We start from the raw sequence: 26,599 nt of genomic DNA on the forward strand, positions 1-26,599 counted from the left end.
CTTTTTTTTTTTTTTTTGATACTGGGGATTGAACCCAGGAATGCTTTATCACTGAGTTACATCCCCAGTCTCTTTTATTTTGGGGAATAGGGTCTCACTAAGTTGTTGGGGCTGGCCTCAAACTTGTGATCCTCCTGCAGGCATCACCTTCCAAGTCACTGGGATTACAGATGTGCCAATGCACCAGGCCAGATGTCCCCTCATTTAGTAGTCAGTGCTCTTCCAAGATGCTGATAACTGCAGCTGGGTTCCAAATACTCTTCAACACTCACAGGAAGAGAGGGAAGGAAGGAAATGAACAAGGATTAAAAGAAAAAAAAAAAAGGAAAGAGAAGCAGGCAGGCATTTCCGCAACGATACTCATTCCTTTATTGTCAACTGTTGATTTGAACAGGGCTGGGACCTGCAGGCTGCTGGCAGCACCAAGCTGCAGTGCATTTCTGCTCAACCAAGAGGCCTCCATCCTGAGCCAAGGGGACAGAGGGTAATGTTTTATATATATATTTATATATTACATATGTCCCATATAGTCATATGTATAGAGTGACAGAATTGGTCACTGCATTAACTGTTGTCCTAAATAAAGACCATAGCAACAGACATGGAAATTTGGTCCTAATCAAGTCCCTTACTTTGTCAATCAAATGTTTGATACATCAAAAGGAAAAGGAGAAAGAGAGAGACTGAGACTGAGATATAGCCACCCCAGTGGCCCTGTTCCCAGCGTATCTTACGTTGAGTGTAGTCTCCTGTACAACACACACACACACATACACACACAAACACACACATACACACGTACACAAAACTGCAGGCAGGAGCTCCTCCTCCGACTACACCTTGGGCCCAGCCCACAGACTGGGGGTGGTGAGTGGGTAAATTGTGCTATAAGACTGTGAGGGACAAGTGACCAGACAATGTAGAGTCAGTGTGTCCAAATGATGAATGGGGTGACACGTGCTGTTTCATCCACAAACAAGAAAGAGGTCAGTGGGGGAGGTCCCCTGGAAGTCCCTCGTTGCGCAGGCCACCTGGGGATATCTACACATAGCTTCTGTCCCAGCCATAGCCAGATCTCTGATCTGAATCCTGAGTCTCAAATCATCTTGGGCTCTGATGAAATTGTGATTTCCTTGAAGGACAGGAACAAATGGTAATTGAGTGGCTCAACCATCTAGTCCAGTAAATACAGCAGAAAAGACAACAATTGAGTTAAATCAAACCAAATCATCATTCAGAGAACTTAAATGGCACAAGAAGGGCTTACTTCCTGAAGGGAAGAGAATAGTCCCCACTGCCACCTGCCGCAGCACATCTGTCAGCCTCACACTTGACTCCAGTGATGGTCAAGAGACAGGAGACTCGCACTGCAAGACTGTCTGAAATCTTAAGTTACTTGTCTGCTCTCATGATTTCCTCGTCACCCTTCCACCAATATACCAACTTCAAAGATAAATCAATGGTAGCCAGGCGTGACAGTGCACGCCTGTAATCCCAGCAGCTAGGGAGGCTGAGACAGGAGGATCATGAGTTCAAAGCCAGCCTCAGCAATGGCAAGGCGCTAAGTAACTCAGTGAGACCCTGTCTATAAAAAAAAGTCAATGTACTTGTGTTATGATCCTTAGTATTAGAGAATTTTCTATTTTAAACCAACATATAATTAAATAATAAACTATTAAATGTTTACAGAAAAATTACAATTTCTTCTCTAAGAAATCTTTGCATTTATCAGCATCTTTTGAGTAGATCCAAGGCTTGGAAAAAGATAGACATAGGATCATGGACATATTCCTAGAGGCATATTAGGGAAGCATAGGGAATCCAGTGACCGTTATGGAGTAGAACTTTGCAATTTTAACTCAAATGTAATTTCTCATGTAAAATAACTTTATGCAAGCAGGGCATGGTGGCAAACGCCTTTAATCCCAGCAGCTGGGGAGGCTGAGACAGGAGGAATTCAAAGCCAGCCTCAGCAAAAGCGAGGTCTAAGCAACTCAGTGAGACCCTGTCTTTAAGTAAAATACAAAATAGGGCTGGGTATGTGGCTCAGTGGTCGAGTGCCCCTGAGTTCAAACCCCAGTACCAAAAACAAAAAGAAAAGAAAAGAAAAAAAAAAAAGTAACTCTATACAATTTTGTGATATTGAGTATGTGCAAGGACTTTTTAAAAAATAATGAAAGTTTTATATGATTTAAAAAAGTCAATAAAAATTAACTCACTTTTGGGGGGGGTAGGTGTAGAAATTTAGTTATCACTTGTGATACCTGGGGTCATTTTGGGCTGTCACAATGGAAGATTCCTGAGGAGGGACCAACTTGCACACACGGTAATGGACAGATCAGTTTTCAACAAAATCGTGCCATCAAAATATGACTGAGAAACAGAAGTATTAGGCAAAGCTAGCAATGATTGCGCCTGGGTCTCCATCTCCTGGGCCAAATACAGGAGGAAAACCACAGATTTGGATACCTTCATTTAGCCAGGAGCAGATCCCTCCCACTATGAACTGAGATGGGGCAGGGAAAAATGATGGAAGCAGGAAGAAGCCATGGTAGTTGCACCAGGCACAATGGTGCACACCTATAATCCAGTGATTCCAGAGGGTGAGGCAGGATTGCAAGATCGAGGTCAGCCCAGGCAAATTAGACCCTGTCTTAAAATTAAAATAAATAAATAAATAAACGGACTGGGTGTGTGGCACACTGGTGGAGTGTCCCTGGGCTCAATCCCCAGTACTGACTACAAACAAGAAAAAGGCGGGGAGTTGGTTGGAGAGTTCCTCAATCATAGGAACTTCTAGAGGGAGAGAAACAAAGGGACTCAGAGGAGGAACTTCCCTTGATGACAGTCCACGATGTCTCAATACTGTTCCATTTCCAGCAGGTCCTGAGTTGGCTACAACTGGTTGGTTCATAATTCCCATCCAAGGGCTGGGAAGGTGGTCAGGAAGCAGAGTTTGGGAAGCTGTGAGTTCTTGACAAAGCCGAAGAGCACAGGCTGAGTTTTGGTGAAGTCGTTTAAGTCTTTGAAAAAGAGCCCAAGAGGCCAGAAGAGGTTGTCAGAGGCCCAGAAAGTGGAGAGCAGGCTCTGTCCACCAGGAACACAGGCCCAACACTGTTAGGATGTCTCTTGTCCTCAGTGGACACCCTGTAGTTTTCTAGTCCCAGAAAGTGCTTAGGGACTGCTCACCATCAGGGTAGGAGGAGATGGAGATTATGGAATGAGGTGGGTAGAAAAAGTACTGTCTTCTCAGGCACTAGCCATCTTCCTCTCTGAGGGTGGGAGACACAGGGAGGAGCTTGAGGTCTGACCAGGGGTCTCCAGGCAGAAGAAAAGGAGACTATGCAGTGATGGCCACAGGCCCAAGCTGCTCAGGCGAGGGCACCTCCCCCACATAACTGAGCTCCACGAATAAATAACATGAATTAAATAAAGGAGGCGCAGAATAGCAGGCAGAGGCAGCATCTGCCAGATCCTCACCCCTTCACACATACACACACGCACATGCACGCACACTTACACACACACACACCAAGCGGCAGATGAGATGAGCCCAGGTTGGCTGCCCCATCCTAAAAGTCTGTTGGATGGGCAGTCTGACTGTGAAGGCTGTCACTCATGGTCAACCACTGTCGCAGGGTGCAGAGAAGCAGAGGCCAGGGAGGCATGTGCGGTGGAAGGTGGAGGCCGCTGAGGACTCTGGCACCTGCAGGGGTGGGAATGAGACAGGCAGAGTGGGAGGTTAGGGACACAGGAGATGGAACAGCGAGGCCTTTCCTTTCCTTCCCTCAACCCATTAGAGTGCAAACAAAACCCTCTTCAGCCTCAACCAGCCCATGCAGTTCCCCTGCCTCCCAAGTCCAGTGCTCAGTCTGACCATGGTGGTACTGACCAGGATCGGGACTTTCGGACTTTAGATGTGGAAGGTCTTTCTAGAAAGCTGTCCAGCCTCATGAGCCTCTCCATGTGTAGTGCACGAGGGTCTTGTTCTTGGTCATTAGAGAATTCCATCTCAAAGACGGCTGGAGGGGACACGTCCAACTCCAAAAACATGATGTTTTCAGCCTGTGGTGAATCATGTCAGATGAGAACAACAGCCTCAGTGACCAGCACTTAGTCAATCTTGAGTATTGCAAGAGTGATGGGTACTTTAAGGGAGTAGAGGTGGTCAGCATCCCCTCTCCTTGGGTTCTCCCCCACACCCCCCATTTCTGTTTCCCAGCTTCTTACCCTATACCTGGGGTGGGACCCCATTGCCATGGCAACCCGAGCATACTGGCTGATAGGCCTCTTGTAGCCCACTGCAGATGTTGGCCGCTTCTTCATTTGGCTGTTATTCCTGTAGGGAAGAGGCGATATCAGAATGAATTTCCTTTTAACACAAAGGGCAAATATCATGAGGAACTAATTATCATTCTTGGTAGCCAAGAGACCCTGCAGTTGCAGGTTTTGGAATATTCTGCTCCTACTTTTAATACAACCTGATAACTTACAATTATTATAATTTTTTTTTGGTGGGGTGGGTGAGTGAGTGGTTACTGTGGTTACTGTTACTGTGGTTAGAACCCAGAGGCATTTACCACTGAACCACATCCTCAGGCCATTTTATTTTTTATTTTGAGACAGGTTCTCACTAAGTTGCTGAGGCTAGCTACGCACTGGGATCCTCCTGCTTCAGCCTCCTGAGTAAGTGGAAATACAGGAGTGTGCCACCATACCTGGTATACACAAGCACATATTTCTTCAATATTGTTGCTCTAATTTTTTTTCCACAGTAAAAAGGGCTATCCAGGTGCAGTGGTACAAGCCTTGGCAACTTCGCAAGACCCTGTCTCAAAATAAAAAATAAGAAGGGACTGAGGAGCTGGGTTGTAGCTCAGTGGTAGAGAGCTTGCCTTGTACATGTGAGGCACTGGGTTCGATCCTCAGCACCACATAAAACTAAATAAATAAAATAAAGTATTCTGTCCATCTACAACTAAAAATATTCTGTAAAAAAAGAAGGAACTGGGGATGTAGCTCAGTGGTAGAGCAACCCTGAGTTCAATCCCCAGTACTGCAGCAAAAAAAAAAAAAAAAAGGTTGAGGGCTGGAATGAAGAGGAAAATCCAGTCTCATTTTAGTTTTCAGATTTATACACTAATTTCATACACTACACAAAATTGTTGATGACTGATAGCTCTGCTTTCATTTTCCTTCACAGGATATATATAATAAAATGGTTAAAAACTAGCCAGCTGGGTAGTACACACCTATAATCCCAGCTACTTGTGAGGCTGAGGCAGGAGAATGCACACTCAAGGCCAGACTGGGCAATTTAGTGAAACTCTGCCTCAAAATAAAATAAAAAAGGGCTGGGGTGTGGCTTTGTGGGTAGAACACTTGCCTAGCATGTTGGAGGCCCTGGGTTCAAGTCCTAGTACCACCACCAAAACACACACACACACACACACACACAAATATATGATGAGCACATGAAAAGAAGTTCAACATCATTAGTCACTAGCAAAATATAAATCAAAACCACATGAGATGCTATGAGGATGACTATAATTTAAAAAGAGACAATAACATGTGTTGGTGGAAATTTAACAGTTTGGTAGTTCCTCAAAAAGTTAAAACATGTGCTGGGTGCAGTAGCACAAATAATCCCAGTGATGTGGGAGGAGCAAAAATTTGAGGCCAGCCTCAGCAATTTAGCAAGGCCCTAAGCAACTTAGTGAGGATGTGTCTCAAATTTAAAAAGGGCTGGGGAGGTAGCTCAGTGGTTTAGCACTCTTGGGTTCAATCCCAATACCAAAAAAAAAAAAAAAAAAAGTTAAACACATAATCTAGAACTTCCACTACTAAGCATATACTCCAAAGAACTGAAAACATGTAGTTGGGCGCCGTGCCACACGCCTATGATCCCAGCAGCTCAGGAAGCTGAGACAGGAGGATGGTGGGTTCAAAGCCAGCCTCAGCAATGGTGAGATACTAAGCAACTCAGTGAGACCCTGTCTCCAAACAAAATACAAAATAGGGCTTAGTGGTTGAGTGCTCCTGAGAGTTCAATCCCTAGCCCTCCCCCTCCCCCAAAAAACATGTACACAAATGATCATAGCAGCATTATTTCTAATAGTCCAAAAGTAAGTTTGGCACAGTGGTGCATACCTGTAATCCCAGTGACTTGGGAGGCTGATGCAGGAGACCTAGCAAGTTTGAGGCCAGCCTGGGCAACTTAGTGAGACCATGTCTTAAGTAAATAAATAGGGTCGGGAATGTCGTTCAGTGATAGAGCGTGCCTGCATTCAGTCCCCAGGACAACAAAAATAAATACGCAAAGCAGAAATAACCCAAATACACATCAACTAATGAATGGACAAACAAAATATGGCATGCCCATAGAATGCTATATTACTCATTGGTAAAAAAGGAACAAAGTACCGATACATGGTAGGACATGGACAAAACTTGAAGAAAACACTTTGCCAAGTGAAAGACACCAGTCAAAGACCACATATCATACAGTTCCACATCTGGAATAGGCATATCCATAGAGACAGAAGGTGGATTAGTAGTTTACTAGGACTGGGAAGGCTACATAGAATGAGTGACTGCTAATGGGTCTGGGGTTTCTTTTTGGAGTGATGAAAATGTTCTATAATTAGATAGTGGTGAGAATTGTACAATTCTGAATATACAAAAATCCACTCAATTGCATTTTTATTTATTTATTTGATATTGGTAATTGAACCCAGGGGTGCTCTAACACTGAGTTAAATCCCCAGCCCTTTAAAAAATTTTGTTTTTAATTTTGAGACAGGGTCTTCCTAAGTTGCTCAGGCTGGCCTTGAACCTCCTACTTTAGTCTTCTGAATTTCCAGGATTATAGGCATGTGCCACTACACTGGGATCAAATGTATACTTTACTTATTATTATTATTTTGTGATGCTGGGGACTGAACCCAGGGCCTTGTGCATGAGAGACAAGCACTCTACCAACTAAGCTACATTCCTGACCTAACTATATACTTTAAAATGGTTATTTTTATGATGCATGAACTATACAAAGCATTTGTTTAAAAGCAAAACAAAACAGACTTACAGTTTTTAAGCTTTTATACTTTTAAAAAGTATACTTTCTTCTACCCAAATTCCCACTCCTAGGAATTTCCCTAAGGAAATAATCAGGAATAGGGGCAAAAATTTGTATGTAGGGTTTATTATTCAGCTATATGAAGGAATATTATATAGTCTTTAAATTTTTTGTGTGTAGCCTGGTGTGGTGGTATATGCCTGTAATGTCATGCGTCAGGTGGCTGAGGATGGCGAGTCAAAGGCCAGCCTGGACAATTTATTGAGACCTATTGCAAAGCAGGAAAAAAAAATAGCTCAATTTACCTAACATGTGCAAGGCCCTGAGTTCAAACCCCAATACTACACACACACACACACAAAAAAAAAAAATTTCTACAATATGTTAAGTAAAAAAGATTAAGTTTTTGTTTTATGCTTAGGGAATATTTAATAGAATGTTAACGTACATTATCTTTGGATTGTGTTGTTATGGGTGATTTTTATTTTCTTCATGGCTTTTTTCCTTTGCTGTTCTGGGGAATCAAACTCAGAGCTACTAGTGAGCTATACTGCTAACACCTTCGTTATGCCCTTTGGCATACTTGAAAAACTTTGCAATGAATATGTATAACTTTATATCAAATAAATTATTTCAAACATTTAGAAAAATATAGGAAATAGTAGATATCTGTATGCCTACTATCCAGCTTTGTCCAATCTTAACATTCATTATATCAAATCTCTTTTAGAGAAATAAAATACAGCTATTTATTTATTTTGGTACTAAGGATTGAACCCAGGGTACTTAACCACTGAGCCACATCCCCAGCCCCCCCCCCCCTTTTTAAAATATATTTAGAGACAGGGTCTCACTGAGTTGCTTGGGGCCTCACTAAATTGGTGAGGCTGGATTTAAATTCAGAATCCTCCCTAGCTACTGAAATCACAGATATGAGCAACTGCACCCAGCTTAAAATACAGTTTTTAAGCTTCCCATTTCCCCGCCTTCCCCAGAGTTATCACTCTCTTGAGCTGGGTGCTTATCATGGTCATGCATGGTTTTACACTTATTTTTATATGTAAGTATTCATACACAATGTGTTACTTGTATGCCTATTTCTAAATCTTGAGCTGTCTGGTGTATGAACTGCACCTCATTTGTTCTCAGTGTGCAGCTCTAGATTATCACTTTAACCACAATGCTATATTGTGCATTAAAGTTTCAGTATAGCATCTTGTGTGGGCACATATGTGTGTGTGCACCAACTCTTGTTGATGGGCACTGAGGTTGATTTTTTTTCAGCTATTAAATATGGCTTAAACACTGTGCTCCATGTACACAGTCAACATCTTCCCTGGGACATATACCCAGGAATGGAGTTGTTGCATTGTAGAATATGTGCATTTTCAATTTTACTAGATATTGCCAAATTGCTTTTCAAGTTGTTATGCCTATAAAACTTTCCATTACTCTATATTCTAACCAAGTAAGGGTATGTCAGGTATTTTACTTTCAGCAATATGATGAGTATAATGTATTACTTTTTTGGGGGGTGGGGAGTGCTAGGGATTGAACCAGGAGTGCTCTACCCCTTTTCAGGCAGGGTCTTGTTAAGTTGCCCAGGCTGGCCTTGAATTTGCAGCCCTCCTGCCTCAGTGTCCTAAGTAACTGGAATTAAAGGTGTATGCCACCATGCTACACCCAAGGCTCATGTATTACTTTTAATTATCCCAAGCAAACAAACACACACAAAAAAAAAAAAAACAAGAAAGTCATTTATTTCCTTTTTTAAAAAGAAAGGAGCCAAGTGCAATGGCACACGCCTATAATCCCAGCTACTTAGAAAGCTGAGGCAGGGAATCTCGAGTCTGAGGTCAGTCTGGGCAATAAAGCAAGACCCTGTCTCAAAAATAAAATAGATAGCCAGTGCATGCCTGTAACCCCAAGCAGCTCAGGAAGCTGAGACAGGAGGATTGTGAGTTCAAAGCCAGCTTCAGCAACAGCGAGGCACTAAGCAACTCTGTGAGTCCGTGTCTCTAAATAAAATACAAAATAGGGCTAGTAGGGCTGGGGATATAGCTCAGTGGGTAGAATGCTTGCCTTGAAGAAGGCCCAGGGTTCAATCCCCAGCACCACAAAAAAAAAAAAAAAAATAGGGCTGAGGATGGGATGTGGCTCAGTAGCTGAGTGCCCAAGTTCAATCCCTGGTACCAAAAAAAAATAATAATAATAAATAAATAAATTTTAAAACACAGGTTTTGGAATAAGACAGACAAGGGTTTAAATGCTGGCTCTGCCACATAAAGCTCTGTCACCGTGGAAAGTGTAGAAAGTGGCTTATGATCTCTGAGTCTCTGATATGTCATCCTCATCATACAGAATTGCTGAGATTAAACAAGCACTTAGCACAGTTTAAGGGCAACACACACATGGTGTCTGTGACTGTTATTAATTCTCAATTCCACTTGCTAATTTCAAGTAGGGATACAAATGAAATGAAATGAGTAATAAAAAATTCAAAAGGCAGCTGGGTGTGGTGACACACATCTATAATCCCAGCAGTTCAGGAGGCTGAGACAGGTAGATCGCAAGTTCAAAGCCAGCGTCAGCAAAAGCGAGGCGCTAAGCAACTCAGTGAGACCCTGTCCTTAAATAAAATACAACATAGGGCTGGGGATGGGGCTCAGTGGTCGTGAGCCCCCAAGTTCAACATTCAGTACCAAAAAAAAAAAAAAATTCAAAAGACTACCAATTGGGAGGCAGGAGAGCAGATGGGCAGAGCAATTTAGATAGGACATTCTGTCCTTGCATAAAACAAGCTGTGCAGAGAGGCTACAGAACAGTGCCTCCCTTCTGCACAGGGGCAAAAAGCAGCATTCTTCTTCTTTTTTTTTTTTTTTTTTTCAGTAATAGATGGAAACCTTCATTTATTTTTATGTGGTGCTGAAGATCGAACCCAATGCCTCACACATGCTGGGCAAGTGCTCCACCACTGAGCCACAACCCCAGCCCAAGAAGTAGCATTCTTGTGGTTCCATTTATAAGAGTGCTGGACCCCACTTAGGAGTCCCTGCTGACCTTCTTTATAGATAAAAACCAGGTAAGGGGGCTGGGGTTGTAGCTCAGTGGTAGAGCACTTGGCTGGCACGTGGGAGGCCCTGGGTTCGATCCTCAGCACCATATAAAAATAAATAAATAAGATGAAGGTATTGTGTCCATCTACAACCTCCAAAAAAATTAAAAAAAAAAAACAGGTAAGGCAAGGTTCTAGAAGCCCCACTTCACTTTGCTGCTGGGAGGCTACAGGATGTGCAGAGGCTAGGCATGTGGACAGAGGCAGCATCAGTGACAGTGGCAGCAAGAAGACAGTTTTGTGATGGGTGCAGGTGGTAAGTAAGCAGCACTGACTCCATGAGGAAGAGAGTGGGAAAGTCCGGAAAATAATTTTGTCTGTCTCAAAATAAAAAGGGCTAGAGGTATTAGCTTAGTGATAGGGTGCTTGCCTAGCATGTACTAAGCCCTGAATTCAATCTCCAGTATCTCTCTCTCACTCACACACACACACACACACACACACACAAAGTTTTTTTTTTAATATTATTTTTAGTTGTAGTTGGACACAATACCTTTATTTTATTTATCTATTTTTATGTGGTGCTGAGGATCAAACCCAGGGCTTCGCATGTGCTAGGTGAACACTCTACTGCTGAACCACAACCCCAGGTGCGTCTATTCATCTCAACTGAGCTTTACAACAAGTTCCTCAGTGTGCGTAGGGCAGGCAGTGAGACAGGCTCAAAAAGACAGTGTTTTGTGTCCAAGGTCATATAATTAAGGACCCTAGGAATCTGAACCTGCTGAAGTACCCTTTTTATGATGGTGTACTGTCTTTCCGGAGTGCATTCAGGACAGTCTGGGGCCAAAGAGGGCCTTTGCAAGCCCAGGCTCTGGGAACAGGACAGAGGGGCAGAGCTGAGCAAACATTGGGTCAGTGGGAATTGGCAGTCTGACCTAATAAACATGCCAGGGCTATTCTGGGTGGCACGCAAGGAAGGAAGAGTTGGGGGAAGGGATTCCGTAATTGGGACACCAAATTTCCCATCTACTCCCTCTTCTGCCCCAGGCCTGCTTTCATGATTGATCCCTCTAGTAGGAGGGTTGTGGCTGACAGCCCAGAGCTAGGGGCCTGACACTGCATTTCCCAACAGAGACCCACAACAGTTATCACCTGCGTGGCTGATCCCAAGAGTTCTCATAGGACCCCTCTTCATGGCCCTGCGATCACAATTTTTTTCCTTTAATATTAAAAAAAAAAAAACAACCATCAAATCTCAGCTCTATTTCATTTTGCTGACTCTGTCTGATCACCTTTTCTCCCCTGTTCAGAAAACAAGCGTCCAACATCATTGGGTGTTTTCTCTTGTAGGTCCTCCCTGTGCACCCAACACAGCAAATTTGGTTTTCTGTGATCTGGTCACTCCGTCCCTGCAGCTTACCTGTCCACCTTGCTGCAGTGCCCTGTGAGTCCGAACTCTCAGTCTCCTCTTTCCCCTTCTGCTCACTGTGCCAGCCCTGCCAGGGACAGGTGACTTCCCCTGTTTCAGATTCCCTTCAGTTCTCCCAGAAGTCTAGGAGACTCCACGCAGAGCTAAGAATGTTCTTACTAGGGCAAATGTTGCCTCTGTGATGAAACCAGTTTGACTTTCTTCCCTTCTGTTGAGAATAAGGACTGTTCTCTCTTTAACCCATTAAGTTCCAAGTTTTCAAGTCTGTGAATATGTCAATGAAATGTGACACAGGTGCATTAAAATAGGTTGAGAATCATAATTATATATATAACTTAAGATCATCAGTATTATTAATGACATCATTAATAATAGCATCAGTCATCATTCACTCATCACTTTAAAAAAAAAAAAATAGAATCCTATGGGCTGGGATTGGGGTTGAACAGTAGAGTGCTCACCTAGCACATGAGAAGCCCTGGGTTTGATCCTCAGCACCACATAAAAATAAAATAAAAGATGTTGTGTCTGCCGAAAACTAAAAAATAAATATTAAAAAATTCTCTATTTAAAAAAATATAAATAAATAAAATAAAGGTATTGTGTCCAACTACAACTAAAAATAATATTTAAAAAAAAACTTTGTGTATGTATGTGTGTGTGTTTAATACTGGGGATTGAATTCAGGGCTTAGTACATGCTAGGCAAGCACCCTATCACTAAGCTAATACCTCCAGCCCTTTTTAAATTTTGAGACAGTTTCAATAAATTGCCCAGACTGGCCTCATACTGGATATCCTCCTGTCTCAGTCTCCTGAGTTGTTGGGATTACAGGCAGGTGTCACATACTCAGCCTTAAACACTTTCTTAAGGCCCTAAGTGGCAGAGCAGGGACTAGAATTCAGAATGTTCCAAATCCAAAGTCCAGTCCCATCCTGTACCATGGTGGATTTGTAAAGAACCTAGGCTGGGGGCTGGGGGTGCAGCTCAGTGGTAGAGTGCTTGTCTGTCATGCATGAGGCCCTGGGTTCAGCACCCAGCACAAAAACAAAAACAAAACCCAGAATCTCGGGTGGATTTGGATACCGAGGCCAAAATACTCAAGTTACAATAAAATTTTGTGAACCCTAAATCATGGGCTATGGACATTATCAATCAAATATATAACTCTTAGAGGAGAACTTTATATAAATTCAATTCAAAATAAAGGCAATTATGAGAAAATAAAAATAAAAGATCATATTTGTAAAATAGCTATTGCTGGAGTTGGTTGCAAAAATGCTTTTTGAAGGCAACTTTAATACAAAATTGTGATTGTGCAAGGTACCTCACCTGTGATTATGTTATCAACCAATGGCTACAGAGAGATAGTGGAGAAAAAGGAGAAATGGATTGACTTCCAAAATAAGTAGACATGGGCGTGTCTCAAGGGTTGCCTAACATTGACTCCCTGTTCCCAAGACATGGGTGGAGTCCATGCTTGTGGCTCCAGGAGGAGGAGGGAAAATGCTTTTCCAACAAAAGCTTTCTAAAGGGACAATACAACCTTAGGTAATTTCTTTCAAACAATGTCTTTTCTTCTCAGTTCAAGCAGATTTGGTGTTCTCATCCCTGGAATAGCATAGGCCCCAGGAAAGCAAAATATCCCACACTTATTGAGTGAATGGAACAATGCCCTGATTAGTTAAATATGCTTGGGGAGAAAGAGCTTTTCTGTTAGTTTTTTTTTTTTTTTTTTTTGAGCCCTGATTTAGTTATGTTGCAAATGGTGGGAGCCAACACTGAAAGAAAGCATCTTTTTCTCTGGAAGGGGATGTACTCAGATCCCAGAGCTCCCAGAAATGAGGAAAGCCATATTCAAGGACCTTCTCTATCTTCAACCTTCCACTGGGAAATGAGGGACTTGAGGCAGATAGTCTTAGAGAACCAGGCTACCAACTCCCTGCTCCATCCCAGGCTGCCCCTCCGCCCCTCTGCTGAGTCACAATCTCAGTGGGATTGCAATTATGATGAATTGTTTTTACTTTATTCTAACCACCACTGCTTTAAAAAAAAGAGTCATTTAAAAAACTTGTTTCATATAAAAATTCCTAGCTCCATTTTTATTTGCCTTTTGATTTCATATTTTTGGTACTGGGGAATGAACCCAAGGACACTTTACCACTGAGCCACATCCCCAGGCCTTTTTTTTTTTTTTTGAGAAAGGGTCTAAGTCGCTGAGGCTGGCTTCAAACTTGTGATCTTCCTGTCTCAGCCTCCTAATTCACTGGGATTATAGGCATGCACCACCAAGCCCAGCTTGATAAATGTTTTCAAAGTAATTTATTTCTTGAAGTTCTTTTTTAAAGTAATCTGTAATAACTATTCATTTATTTAGCTGCAGTAGAGAACACTGCTTTTATATATTTTATCCTTACCCAGATATATTTCGTATGTTTTCTGTACAAAACATATACTGTCTATTCTGAGCCAGTATATATTTGTTCTATACAAAATAGCATGGTTAGATTGTGAATATACTTATCCAGAATTATGAAAAATTGTATAATTATATCTTTAAATTATCAATACAAAATTTTCCAGGAACACAGTCCAATTGGGATTCATCTAGAAGAGTTGCCAGCACAAACCTATAAATATAGACTGGGGAGATATGCAGATTTAAATTAAAGGGCGTCTGTTTGGTACTGGAAAACACTACAGAGGTGAACTAAAGAAAGAAGTTTTTGAGGAAAGACCAGAATTTGCAGGTTTCCCAATAGCAAAGAAAACTCCTTTCTTGCCAGGTGCTGGGTGCACACCTATAATTCCAGCAACTTGGGAGCATTGCAAGTTCAAGGCCAGCTTCAGCAACTTATCAAGGTCCTAATCAATATAGCAAGACCCTGTCTCAAAATAAAAAATAAAAAAGGCTGGGATGTAGGGCTGGGGATACAGCTCAAGTGGTAACGCACTCGCCTGGCATGCGCGGGGCACTGGGTTCGATCCGATCCTCAGCACCACATAAAAATAAAATAAAGATGTTGTGTCCACCGAAAACTGAAAAATAAATATTAAAAAAAATTCTCTCTCCTCTCTCTCTCTCTCTCTCTCTTGAAAAAAAAAAAAAAGGCTGGGATATAGCTCTGTGGTTAAGCACCCTGGGGGGGGGGGGAGGAGGAGAAGGAGGAGGAGGAGGAGAAGGAGGAGGAGGTGGAGGAGGAGGAGGAGGAGAAGGAGGAGGAGGAAGAGGAGGAGGAACAACTTCTCTGAAGCAAGAAACCATAAAACTCAAATCAAGGGGCTGGGGATGTGGCTCAAGCTGTATCGCACTCGCCTGGCATGCGTGCGGCCGGGCTCGATCCTCAGCACCACATACAAACAAAGATGTTGTGTCCGCCGAAAAACTAAAAAATAAATATTAAAAAAAAAAAAATTCTCTCTCTCACTCTCTTAAAAAAAAAAAAAAAACCTCAAATCAAAACCCTCAGTTCCAGATTAACAGAAACTAACAAGGCATAATAATTAAACAAAATACATAATCTCAGGTGGAGATGGAGGAAAACCTGAAATTGGTGATTGTACTTTGGTTATGTAAGAGAATGTCCTTGTTCTTAGAAAATACAAGTAAAGGGTTAGAATGTTTGCAACTAAATCACAAATGACTAGGGTCGGGGGAGACAGAGGGAATTAAAATAAGATATGTCAAAGTGTTAAAAATTTGGTGCACAGTATAAGGGAATTCTTGGCACTCTTCTTCCAATTCTTATGTTCCAGAATAAGAAGTTAAAAAACATGCCTTCTAGGGCTTGGGTTGTGGCCTAGTGGTAGAGCACTTGCCCCGCACATGTGAGGTACTGGGTTTGATCTTCAGCACTACATAAAAATAAATAAATAAAGATATTGTGTCCATCTATAACTAGAAAAAAATATATACATTTAAAAAAATTGCGTTTTCAAAGCTTCTCTCACCCCATCTGTAGTTGAGAACTTTGATAACATGACTACATCAAAATATTAAGAAATTCTTGCTGGACATGATGGTACAATTTGTAATCCCAGTGAGGCTGAGGCAGGAGGATTACAAATTTAAGGCCAGCTCAGCAACTTAGCAAGTTGCCTAAGTAACTTAGTGAGACCCTGTCTCAAAAAATCAAAAGGGCTGGGGATGTGGCTCAGTGGTTAAATGCCCTTGAGTTGAATCCCTGATACCAGAACAAAAATAAAAACAAAAAAAAAACCTTCCATCTGCAAACCTTCGACTCAAGAACTTCTCTAAGTACAAAATAACCTTATAAAGCAGAAGCCTCACCAGCATCTGCCTCCAGAAAATAGTCCTAGAGTAATGTAATTTTTGAACCTGGCTTCATTGTAGCATCACCTGGAAACTTTAAAGGCGGGGGGCTGGAGGTGTTCTGTGATCTACTATGATCCTTTAAATTAAACTCTTTGGAGCCCAACTCACACATATTTCTATCTGTGGCCAGGTCGAGAGCCTCTGTATTAGAGGGGTACATGATCTACTTAGCAACCCACTCATGACTTTGGCATTTACAACTACACAAGTTGGACCAGCCCTTCAGAAAGCAGAGAGATCAAGTAGACATCAGATGCTCCAGTGAGAAGCTACAGACATTTGCTAACTTCCCACCCAGCTCTTAGGGAGACTCCTGCCCTTCCTGGAAGTAATATTCCTAGGATAGAGAGAGCAAATACAGGGAAGTGCTGTCCCTTCATTGCTTTACACAGATTTGCAAGGAAGGGAGGGCAGTCCAGCTTGGTCACCCTGTTAGGCTTTGATATTCAGCCTTGTTCTTCCAGGATACCAGCAGAGGGCGCTACATACCCAGCTAATGGACGCAGCTGCACCTAAGCACTAGGAGATGGAAACAGGTGGAAATGCTGAATCACCCAGCTGAGTGAGGCTGTGAAGACTGAATCATGCCTTTATCATGTCATGATCTGATTACTTCTCTATATTTCCCACTGGACTATGAGCTCAGACTGTGTCTGATTTATCTTCTGTCTGCAGTCTTGCAGGTGCAGGACACAGCAGGGCTGGGCAAATATTAACTGTTGTTGCTATTTCTGGCACCTGACAAATGAGTATTCACCATAAGTGAACAGATGTTAGTTAGCCTCACTGGGACTCTCAAGAAGCCAGAGGTCCCTCTCCCCTCCCTGCCAGGCCTCTTGCAGGTTGCTTTTGCATTTTTGCATCTCAGGCCAGGCTCATGGCTAATAAGACTTTTTTTTTAATACCCTTCCTTCATGGAGGGAGACCCCAATAAATCAGGTTGTAAGAAATCCATGGTCCCTCTGCATCCCACTTATCCCTTCCCAAGTCCTAGAACATCTGTCACCAGCAGGTGGGGCTTCAAGCCTCTCACCACCCACAACCTAGAAAGAGCTTGCAAGGCCTTGGGCCCAGACAACGGGCTGGAGACTCACACTCCAGCTGGCACCAGCGGCTGGAACTTCCACTGTTCCTCCTCACAGTCCAGGAAGAGCCGGTTCATGATCTTGTTCTTTTCCTCAGGGGGAATGAAGTTCTCGATTATTAGGTACCTGGGAGTGGGAGTAAGGAAGAGATGAGAAATGGGGTCAGGGAGAGTGCCCGTGGTGCTGGAAAGGCTGAAGGATTAGAAACAATAAATCAAGAGGCAGAGGGAACTGCGGTGTGTGTGCGCATGTGTGCACACGCGCAAAACCCAAGGTGGGGGAATAGGGATCCCTCCAATCCCCCCAGAATAAAATGAAGCTTGAAAACTACCGCTTCTAATACAAAGACTGTGGGCCCAGAGACTTTAGGGTTACTCTTAACCAACACTAGCATGCCACACGGCTGCAGGGTGGGGGGTGTCCTCAAATTCAAACTGAGTCCTGGCATGCACGCCTGTAACCCCAACTACGAGGGAGATGGAGGCAGGAGGATCACAAGTTCAAGGTTAACCTGGGAAATTCAGGGAGACCCTGTCTCAAAATAAAAATTTTAAAAAAGGGCTAGGGATATAGCTCAATGGTAACAGGGCTCCCCACCCCCACCTCCCAAAAAAATCAAACTGAGGAAGTAGAAGAAAACTCCAGAATTATTAGGCCTGTCCTGCGTCAAACACGGTCTATTCCTGAGACATGGAATCATGGGTGAGCAGACAGTCAGACTAGGCCTTAGGGAAGAAGAGTCAGGGAGACCCTGAGGATGAGCGTGGCTGTGGAGACCTGGGGGCAGAAAAGGACCCGGCCCTACTTGAGCTTGAGTTCCCGGGTCTGCTCGTTCTGCGCCTCCTCCAGGTCCTGCCGCACGCGGATGTACTCATCATGTTGGTCCTGGATCTCCGCCTTCACCGCCTGCAGCTTGGCGTAGAGCTGGTTGGGGACAGGTACAGTTCAGAAGCTGCCCAGTGTGGCAGTGAGGCCCCAGTCACCCAGCCTGGCCCTGAGGGCTGCTGGCTCAGGACCCACCTGCTCAGCTGGCAGTGAGGCTGGGATCCTGGCCTGAACTTCCCGGTGCTGCCTCATTCCCGTGAATCAGACGGGCTATTTAAAGGGCCTTTGTGTTCCCTTTGCTGAGGCCTGCCGTGATTACCTGCTCTTTCTTAGCCGCTTTAAGCATCATGGAATGTTCACATTGGAAACCTGAGGGACCTTTTGGTCTAACAACCTCTTTTGAATGGAGGAGGAAGCTGAGGCACAGACTAGCAAAAAGGTCACACAATTATTCAATGGAAGAGCTAGGACCCCATCTCATTGGAGAACCAGGGTTGGGTTGGAAGCTGAGCAAGTTGGGAAGGTGACTGGTTCCCACTTTCCAGGGGTCCCCAAAAGTTGCAGCAGGATGTGGAGGTTGGCATTGGCCCTCATGTTCCATTCCTAAGCCACTGAGCATGTCCATGACAACTTCCCAGGTAGTGGTGTGGCTAGGCCTCTCCTGGCCAGCTCTGGGACAGCCACATCAAAAACCCTGGGAGCTCCCAAGTGCTTCCCAGAATCCAAGTGGGAGTTTGCTACTTCTTGCCCTAGACCTCCATCTTATGTACACATCTTTCCCCTGCCATGAACTTTGAAAGATCCTGGTGACCAGAGATTCTTATCACTTGACATGGTATAAAGGGCCTTGGCTCCCTTTCTAGGCTTCCACAGGCTTAATTCTTTCTCAGGTCTCTTTACGCTCTCTAGTCCTTCTCCAGATCCAGCTATCCAAACTGATTCACCGATGACATTGTAAGGGAGGATGTTACCAAGGACTCTGAGTATGGCACACTGGAGACTAAAAGTGACAGCTTACAGCCTATGAACCCTGCCCAACAACTTGGTCCAGGAGAAAAGTATCTATTCCACCCCACGCCAGACTCCTGTCTCCTCCCTGCTCCTCACTCCACTGGCCCAGGCTATACAGCTCAGGGTTCAGTAGTTCATGTAAAAGTGGGAGGACTCCTTGAAGTACCACCCCTTGGGCAGGTGACTGTCTTGGGCAGAGGCTCTTGGGCCCACAGCACTTTTTTTTTTAATAGTTTTTTAGTTGTAGATGGACATAATATCTTTATTTATTTACTTATTATTATGTGGTGCTGAGGATCGAACCTAGTTCCTCACACGTGCAAGGCAGGCATTCTACCACTGAGCTACAGTCCCAGCCCTCTCAGCACATCTTGATCCCATCCTGCTACAGCATCTCACCTTCTTGAGTTTCTTGGTTTTGACCTCCACCTCCTGCTGCAGGGAGGTGTAAGTACCCCGGAGCTCCATGGTCTCCTCATCTCGGAGCATCATCTCCTGCTGCATTTCGCGTTCACGACGTTTCTAGGCCAAGGAAGGGCAAGGGGACTTCAATGGGACAGCATGTACTGGGCAAGGGCCAAGGAAGCTCAGGGGACTGGCTCATTCTGTCATGGAAACTGACTTCACCATAACCCCGAGTGCCAGGAGGGAAAAGGGGACATTCTACGACCCATGTCCACTGTTCCCACCCATGGAGCAGTGGACCTCGAGGTCTCCTCAGCTGCCATGGCCATGCCTTTGCAAGCACTGCCCCCAGTGGATGGAGACCCCAGCCTTAACAGCTGGCCTACTCCAGGGGTATTACCCACATACACAGATGCCCGTCACACTGACTTCCAAGCCATCTCTCACTTGTCCTACATAGTGTCACTATTGATTGGTAATCAACAAATTGTGCTTCTTGAGGACGTAGGAAATGGTACACAGTTGGCAATGAATTCACAGCCTTGTGGAAGGTCCAGGAGTTCCTTCCAAGTTCCTTGTGGAGGCTGACATCATAGAGTCCTCCACTTCTCATCTACCAGCTAGCAGTGCCCTGAAGACCTCTGGCTGGCAGACCCATGAGACCCAGAGTGGCATGTCTTAGATTCTCAGCACTATGTTTTCCAGGGACCTTAGAGCATTACAGTTTATGAACTCACCTCCAAACCCCAGGCATTACCTCAAGGACATGTACCCCAAGGGGCCCTGAAGACGGGTCACCCTACCTGTTCAGCAATCTCCTGCCTCTTCAGTTCCAACATCTTCTGCTGCTCATTGGTGTGATCCATAATGTTTCTGCCACCGATCAGCAGCTTGCTCTCCATGGCCTGAGGACACAGAGAGGGTTCAGAGATAGGCTTTGCAGGGGGCCACAGCATCCTCAGCTCAGACATTATTCTTCCCTGCTATGTAATCCTTCTAGGAGTGAACACAAGATGTGTCCAAGATAGGGCCTTGTGGACCTCAATGAGAATAGAGTTTTCCCCTCCGGCTTCTTGAGCCCTAGCACAAGGCTCCCATTGTTGACAAGACCATTAGGGAGGCAAAGAGAGGAAGCCCCTCAGGGAATACAGGGCACCTGATCTATTTGCTTTGGATACAGAATGAAGGTTGGTTCACAGAGCCTGCAAGGAGGGTGGGTAGCAACCAGGCCCCACATGGTATTCAGGAGGGGGAGATAAAAGCGAGTCACTGGGCAGCCCAGCCCTTGCACTAAATGGCTCCTGACTCAGAAAGACAGCTCTCTCCGTGGACAGGAAGAAAGGGTCTCATCTTTGATGTGGAAAGTAGAAGCAAAATCCCAGGGAGAGATTCTGCAGCAACAGGCAGAAAAATGGGGCCCCAGAGGCAGGGAGCACTTTGGAGACAGCTTGAAAGACTTGGGCTCTACCCACGAGGCTGGAAGCCATGGGCGAGTTACTCTACTGAGTTCCTGTCTATAGTGTTGGAACCACGCCACATTCATTCCAGAATGGCTCAGATGTAAGGAAAGCACTATTTGGTAGGTTCTGAACTAAGCCCTCAACAGCCGAGATCTCCATCATCTTCTAAGGGGACTGACTATTCCTCTACTTATTTAACAAGTGAAGATGTTGAGAACAACCAGCCTGAGGTAACGCAGGTGAGATTTGAACCCACAATCCCAGCCTCACTGAGAGCAAAAGGTCCCAACGAGTGCTTGGCACAGGCCTACAGGAGGTATTTCTGGAACTGGAAGCTGAATTAATAATGGATTTGTATAAATCATGACTCCATAAAATGCTCTGTCACTACTGCCAATAAGAGGGTGCTGTCCCAGAGCAGCCAGCTGTCCTCTGATTTCATCGCAGGCCTTCCGGAAGGTTGAAATCACCTTGAGCCACCAGAAGAAACTGGCTGTCTACCCACTGGAATTTTTCCCAGTGGAACCAGCTGACCTCCTGAGGGCTCTCAAAGCAGAGGTTGCTGTCAGACTGAGGAAGTAGGCAGCCACCTGTGAGAGCCCCATCCCTGAGGACAGAGCAGAAGACGGGTTAAGGGATGCTTTGGGAAGGTCAGACACTTGAACTGGGCCAGTCAGAGAAGCACGAGGACACCAGCCTGCATATTCTCTGAGGCCAAGGAGAAAGGAAGGGGCTCTCGAATGCCAGCTGTCCTTACTGCCACACCACAGCCACCTGTGCCCCTGGTTAATGGTCTCACCATCTACCCATCACCACATCACTGACATAACTCATCTTGATGCCTTATTTATTTATTTATTTGTCATAGGTGGACACGTTGTCTTTATTTTACTTTATGTGGTGCTGAGGATTGAACCCAGTGCTTCACGCATGCTAGGCAAGTGCTCTACCTCTAAGCCACAACCCTAGCCCTTGATGCCTTCTTTTTGTTTGTTTGTAGTACTAGGAATTGAACCCAGGAATGCTCTACTACTGAGCTATATTCCCAGTCCTTTTTTTTAATAATTTTTTTATTTTAGTTATAGATGGACATAATACCTTTATTTATTTATTTTTATGCAGTGTTGAGGATCAAATCAAATGTGTCACACGTGCTAGGCAAGCACTCTACCACTGAGCTACAACCCCAGCCTCCCAGTCCTTTTTTATTTTATTTTTTTGAGACAGGGTCTAAGTTGTTGAGGCTGGCCTGAAACTTGGCAATCCTCCTGGCTCAGCCTCCTAAGTCACTAGGATTACAGTCATGCACCACCAATGCCTGGTTTCTTGACTCCTTCTTGTTCAGGGTTGCATTTACACGACCCTGAGAGTGACTCCTGAAATTCGGCACCTTTGGCAGTTTACCTCCCTCAGCTAATCCCCACTGTGCATCTCATCCCCATCATCTGGCCAGTCGTTAAACACCATCAGATCTGTTTCTTGGTGTAGCCCATGCGACTCCTTCCTTTTGTCCTCATAACACCTGCTGACTTCCTTGCAACCCTTCTGATTCACCTAGACCACTGCTATGGGCTCCCCACTGCCTCAGTTTCCCTTTCCGTCCAGCCTCACATGATACCCTCTGGAATCCTCCGAAAACACAAGTCTGAACGGATGCTCTTCTGCTTCAAACGACTCCGTGGGTCTTCATTCCCTAGAGGAGGGCATCAAGGTCTGTAGCTGCCACAGGCCCCAGGTGTTGGCTCAGCTTCTTACTCTCCGCTGACCACGGAGGCTCTGCGCTCCGGTTTGCCGAAGAATTCTAGCTCCTGCGATATGCTGTGGCTTCCCCCAAATTTCACAAGGTTCTTCCTCCCACTCCATATCCACCTGGAAAACTGCCACTTGTCCTGCAAGACTCAGCTTGAGCATCCCGGGAAACTTTCCTTGATCCCCTCAAAGCTGTTCCTTTAGGCCTCCTCAATAACCAGGACATGTTCCTACTATTTTCCCACAAGAGAACCATTATGTGTCTACATCTTGTCTCTGCTGTGATTCCTTCAAGACAGGAATCATGTATCACTCATTCCTCAAGGTCCCTGGGTCTTATCACAGATTGGCACATGGCAAGTACTCAATAGGCATTTGATGAACTGAATGGAATCCTCCATGGGGACTCAGATGGGTTCCAGGTCCTCTTTTTCTCTTTCTTCTTTTGACTTATTGAGAACAGACAGGGGCTATATCCCAGCTGCTCCTGTGATCGATCAACCTATATTCCCTATCACAGGCTCTGAGCATCCGGGAAACCTGGCAGGAGGGGTGGGGTTGTGTAGGGGTGAGATAAAGGAGAGGAACTACACAGAGTAAGTCCCCTACATACTGAGGACCATGGGTAACTGCTCTAACTACAGGGAAATGGATTCCTTAGGGGCCTGGTTTGTGGTCTGATCTCCAAATTGGGGACACATGTGTCCAGTTTAGCCTGGGTTCTTGCACTTTCCTCAGCATATTATGTGACTCTATCATTCTTTACTCTTTGCTACCTAATAAAAAGACCTTAGCCAGTGGCTTGGGAGGCTGAGATAGGAGGATTGCAAGTTCAAAGCCAGCCTCAGCAATGGGGAGATGCTAAACAACTCAATAAGACCCTGTCTCTGTATGAAACTACAAAATAGGGCTGGGGATGTGACTCATTGATTGACTGCCCCTAGTTCAATTCCTGGTACCAAAAAAAAAAAAAAGACATTAGTTTTCAAATTTTGCTGCATAGTGTAATCACCTGGGAAGCTTTTAAACCATCCAGACCTAGAGAATCAGAACATGCCTTATACCTAGATCACCAGGTGACTATTAGTACATTAATTTTTGGCAAGGTCTACTTTAAGGGGCATACTATTTTGTGGGAGGAGGACACTGGAGGTTGAACCCAGGGATGGTCTACCACTGAGCTACATCCCCAGTTCTTCTTATTTTATTTTGAGACAGTCCCACAAAGTTGCCCAGACTGATCTTAAATTTGCAATCCTCTTGCCTCAACTCCCAGTTGCTGGGATTACAGGCAGGCACCACAGCACCCAGCAAGAGGCATACTATTACTATTTTTCCAATGAAAGCTCAAAGAAGTTAAGTAACCCATCCAAGGTCACATCATGCCATTAACCTTGAACAGAGAATCCAGTCACAGGCCCGCCTGACTCCAAAGCCCAAGTCATTCCTATGACGGTCATTTGTCGAGTGCCTGAAGAAGCAGGACCAGCTGAAGGAAAATCAACATGCTTCCAGCAAAGAGAAAAATCACATCTGACTAATGATCTCGGAAAACTGTTCTTTCAAACTGGGACAAAATAGTTTATTACAGCACATAGAAAGCCAGTGACCAGAACTCTGGATGTTAAAATGCTCCTGGCAAGGTTGTATTCAGAGGCTAAGTTACATAGGGAGTGAGGAGACCAATAAAGGAAAGTGCTTCTTCATAAAGGGACCGTGGATCAGGGAAAATAAACAGAAATAAACAAGCATTTCTCTAGACGGAAAAATGCTCAAGTGTTAGAGGATAGGACAGATCTGTCGGAAATTGTGCAAGAGAGTGCACCCAACACCACAGATGATTTGGTAAACTACCAGAGAATTTCCAGACCACGTGAGCTGACCTAAATAAATAAATAAATATAAATAAAAAGGAGGGCTGGGGATGTGGCTCAGGTGGTAGCGCGCTCGCCTAGCATGCGTGCGGCCGGAGTTCGATCCTCAGCACCACATACAAACAAAGATGTTGTGTCCGCCAATAACTAAAAAATAAATAATAAAAAAATTATAAAAAAGGACAGGTGAGCTTCAGTTACAGTTTTACATTTTTGGGGGAAAAAGATCCTAACTGTACTCATTAAATGATAACTGTGCACAATGAGACAGAAAAAAGGGGGGCAGGGTGAGAAGGAGGGAGTGATTCTCTGCTGTTGCCAGACCCTGGCTTAATATGCTGCCACAGTGAAGACCCAGTAGCACCAGGCCAGGTGTCATCATGAAGGCTTTTCTGTGACAAGACAAAAAACATTATTCCCTTATAGAGAACAATGATACAGCTGAATCTGGAGCACTGTGTATAGTCCCTTACTGCCTCTCTAGAGAGAAGATCCAGAGAAGGGCAGCGAGGTTCTCCCAGGGCTATTATAAGAGACTAAAAAACAGAACTCTGCAGCCCGAAAAGACAAAGAAAGGTTAAGAGGACAGGCCTGGAAAATCACACATCAAAATGGGTGTGAGAAGGAAAGTTCCAGAGTTTTCCAATCAGTTTTAGTGCACAGAATAAAAACTTAATACTTTGAGTTTTGAAAGCAGCAGTTATTAGAAGAAATAAAGGGAAGTTTTACTGTTTGTTGAAGGCAACGAATGTACAAAATTTGTTATCTCAGGAGTTGGTACTAGAATAAATACTCAACAGTTTATTCAGAGATTCTAGGGACATATTTTTAATCATTTATTGTTTTGCTCTCCTTTCAGAAAAAAAAATTACACAAACATCAAAATAACCCCAGAAATAAAACAAAATGAAAAACTGTTTTTTTCCTACCATGGCTGATCAGTTACTTTCATTTTTCTTGTTTTTGTTCCCCCCAGATTTTTCCTTATCCACAGATCATTTTTTCACTCCTGTAGACATGCTAAAAATACAAGCTAGGAATATGCCAAGCATTTTCTTACTTCCATAACATTTCTGATTATAATTTTATTATTACATAATAATGTATAAATTAGAATATGTTTAATTATAAACACCTTTTTACATACAATTTTTTTTTGTGTGTGTACCGAGGTATTGAACTCAGGGGTACTTTACCACTGAGCTATATACCCAGTTCTTTTTTTTTTTTTTGGTACCAGGGATTGAACTCGGGGCACTTGACCACTAAGCCACATCCTCAGCCCTATTTTGTATTTTATTTAGAGACAGGATCTCACTGAGTTGCTTAGCACCTCGCTTTTTACTGAGGCTGGCTTTCAACTTACCATCCTCCTGCCTCCGCCTCCTGAGCTGCTGGGATTACAGGCATACGCCACCGCACCTGGCCATCCCTAGTCCTTTTTATTTTTTATTTTGAGACAGTCTTGCTATGTTGCTGCCTTGAACTTGTGATTCCCCTGCCTCAGCCTCCCAAGTCACTGGGGCTACAAGGAAGTGCCCTGGAGCCAGCTTTACCCAGTTCTCTAATCCATCTGGGCATCACTGGGCAGAATTTGAGGGGCCCATGGGCCTGCCATCTTATGCATCAGCCAAGACTGCAGGGACCCCACATCCCAGCCATCCTTCCACCTTCATTCCCATGACATGATTCTCAGTGCTGGTTCCTGATGACCTGCTCTGCTTCCTATTAAATGTCCTTGGATCTAGAACTCTGCTTCGAGACCTTTCCTGCTGTCTGGGCCCAGAGCTCCATGAAGAAAACTCCTGGATGATGACTAACTGCCCATTATCCCCGATTCCATTTGTGCAGTGCCCCTTTGCTTCTCTGCCAATCTCGCCAGGCCCAGCACAGACGTGAACTGAATGAAAACTGATTTTGCCTTATTGCTTCCTTGCCAAGTCTGGCCCACTTACCCAAGCCCACGCTATCATCAAGCCGGGAGGACAGGACCAGTCTTATGCTGTGAGAGGGGGCTGGCTCTGGCATGAAATCTGTGGCGAGGGCCTCAGTCCAGGTGCAAGGTCTCAGTCCCCTCCTTCTCCCCAGTCTCAACCCATGCTTTTTCACCCCACACTCTGCAATATATCACATACCAGCTTCCTTTATTTGCTTGGAAACAGGTTTGGGTTGTTTTGCTTTTTATTTCCCCCATCTTTCTGAGGATAGCAGGGGTCATCTCTTCCTTTGCCTCAGAGGTCTGTATCCTTAACCATCACTTACAGGGGGCTGTGAAAGACAGGGATGCCT

At 44.3% G+C, this 26,599-nt stretch overlaps 1 protein-coding gene across 1 annotated transcript in view; it reads right to left on the reverse strand.

Moving 5' to 3' along the window:
• Positions 1-341: 341 nt before the first annotated feature.
• Kif3c (kinesin family member 3C) overlaps positions 342-26,599 on the reverse strand; it is a 41,179-nt gene continuing 14,921 nt past the window's right edge. Inside the window, exons 2-8 of the mRNA XM_046441412.2 lie at positions 20,031-20,132; positions 19,222-19,344; positions 17,792-17,910; positions 16,996-17,112; positions 4,231-4,339; positions 3,893-4,065; positions 342-3,706 (exon numbers count right to left, since the gene is read on the reverse strand). Of these exons, the coding sequence (XP_046297368.1) occupies positions 3,613-3,706; positions 3,893-4,065; positions 4,231-4,339; positions 16,996-17,112; positions 17,792-17,910; positions 19,222-19,344; positions 20,031-20,132 (837 nt within the window). The 3' untranslated portion in view covers positions 342-3,612. The remainder of the gene's footprint in view (positions 3,707-3,892; positions 4,066-4,230; positions 4,340-16,995; positions 17,113-17,791; positions 17,911-19,221; positions 19,345-20,030; positions 20,133-26,599) is intronic.

Source organism: Marmota monax, unplaced genomic scaffold (assembly GCF_021218885.2).
Source record: "Marmota monax isolate L192 unplaced genomic scaffold, Marmota_monax_Labrador192_F-V1.1 WCK01_AAM20220418_F8-fsc00010, whole genome shotgun sequence".
Taxonomy (NCBI): domain Eukaryota; kingdom Metazoa; phylum Chordata; class Mammalia; order Rodentia; family Sciuridae; genus Marmota; species Marmota monax.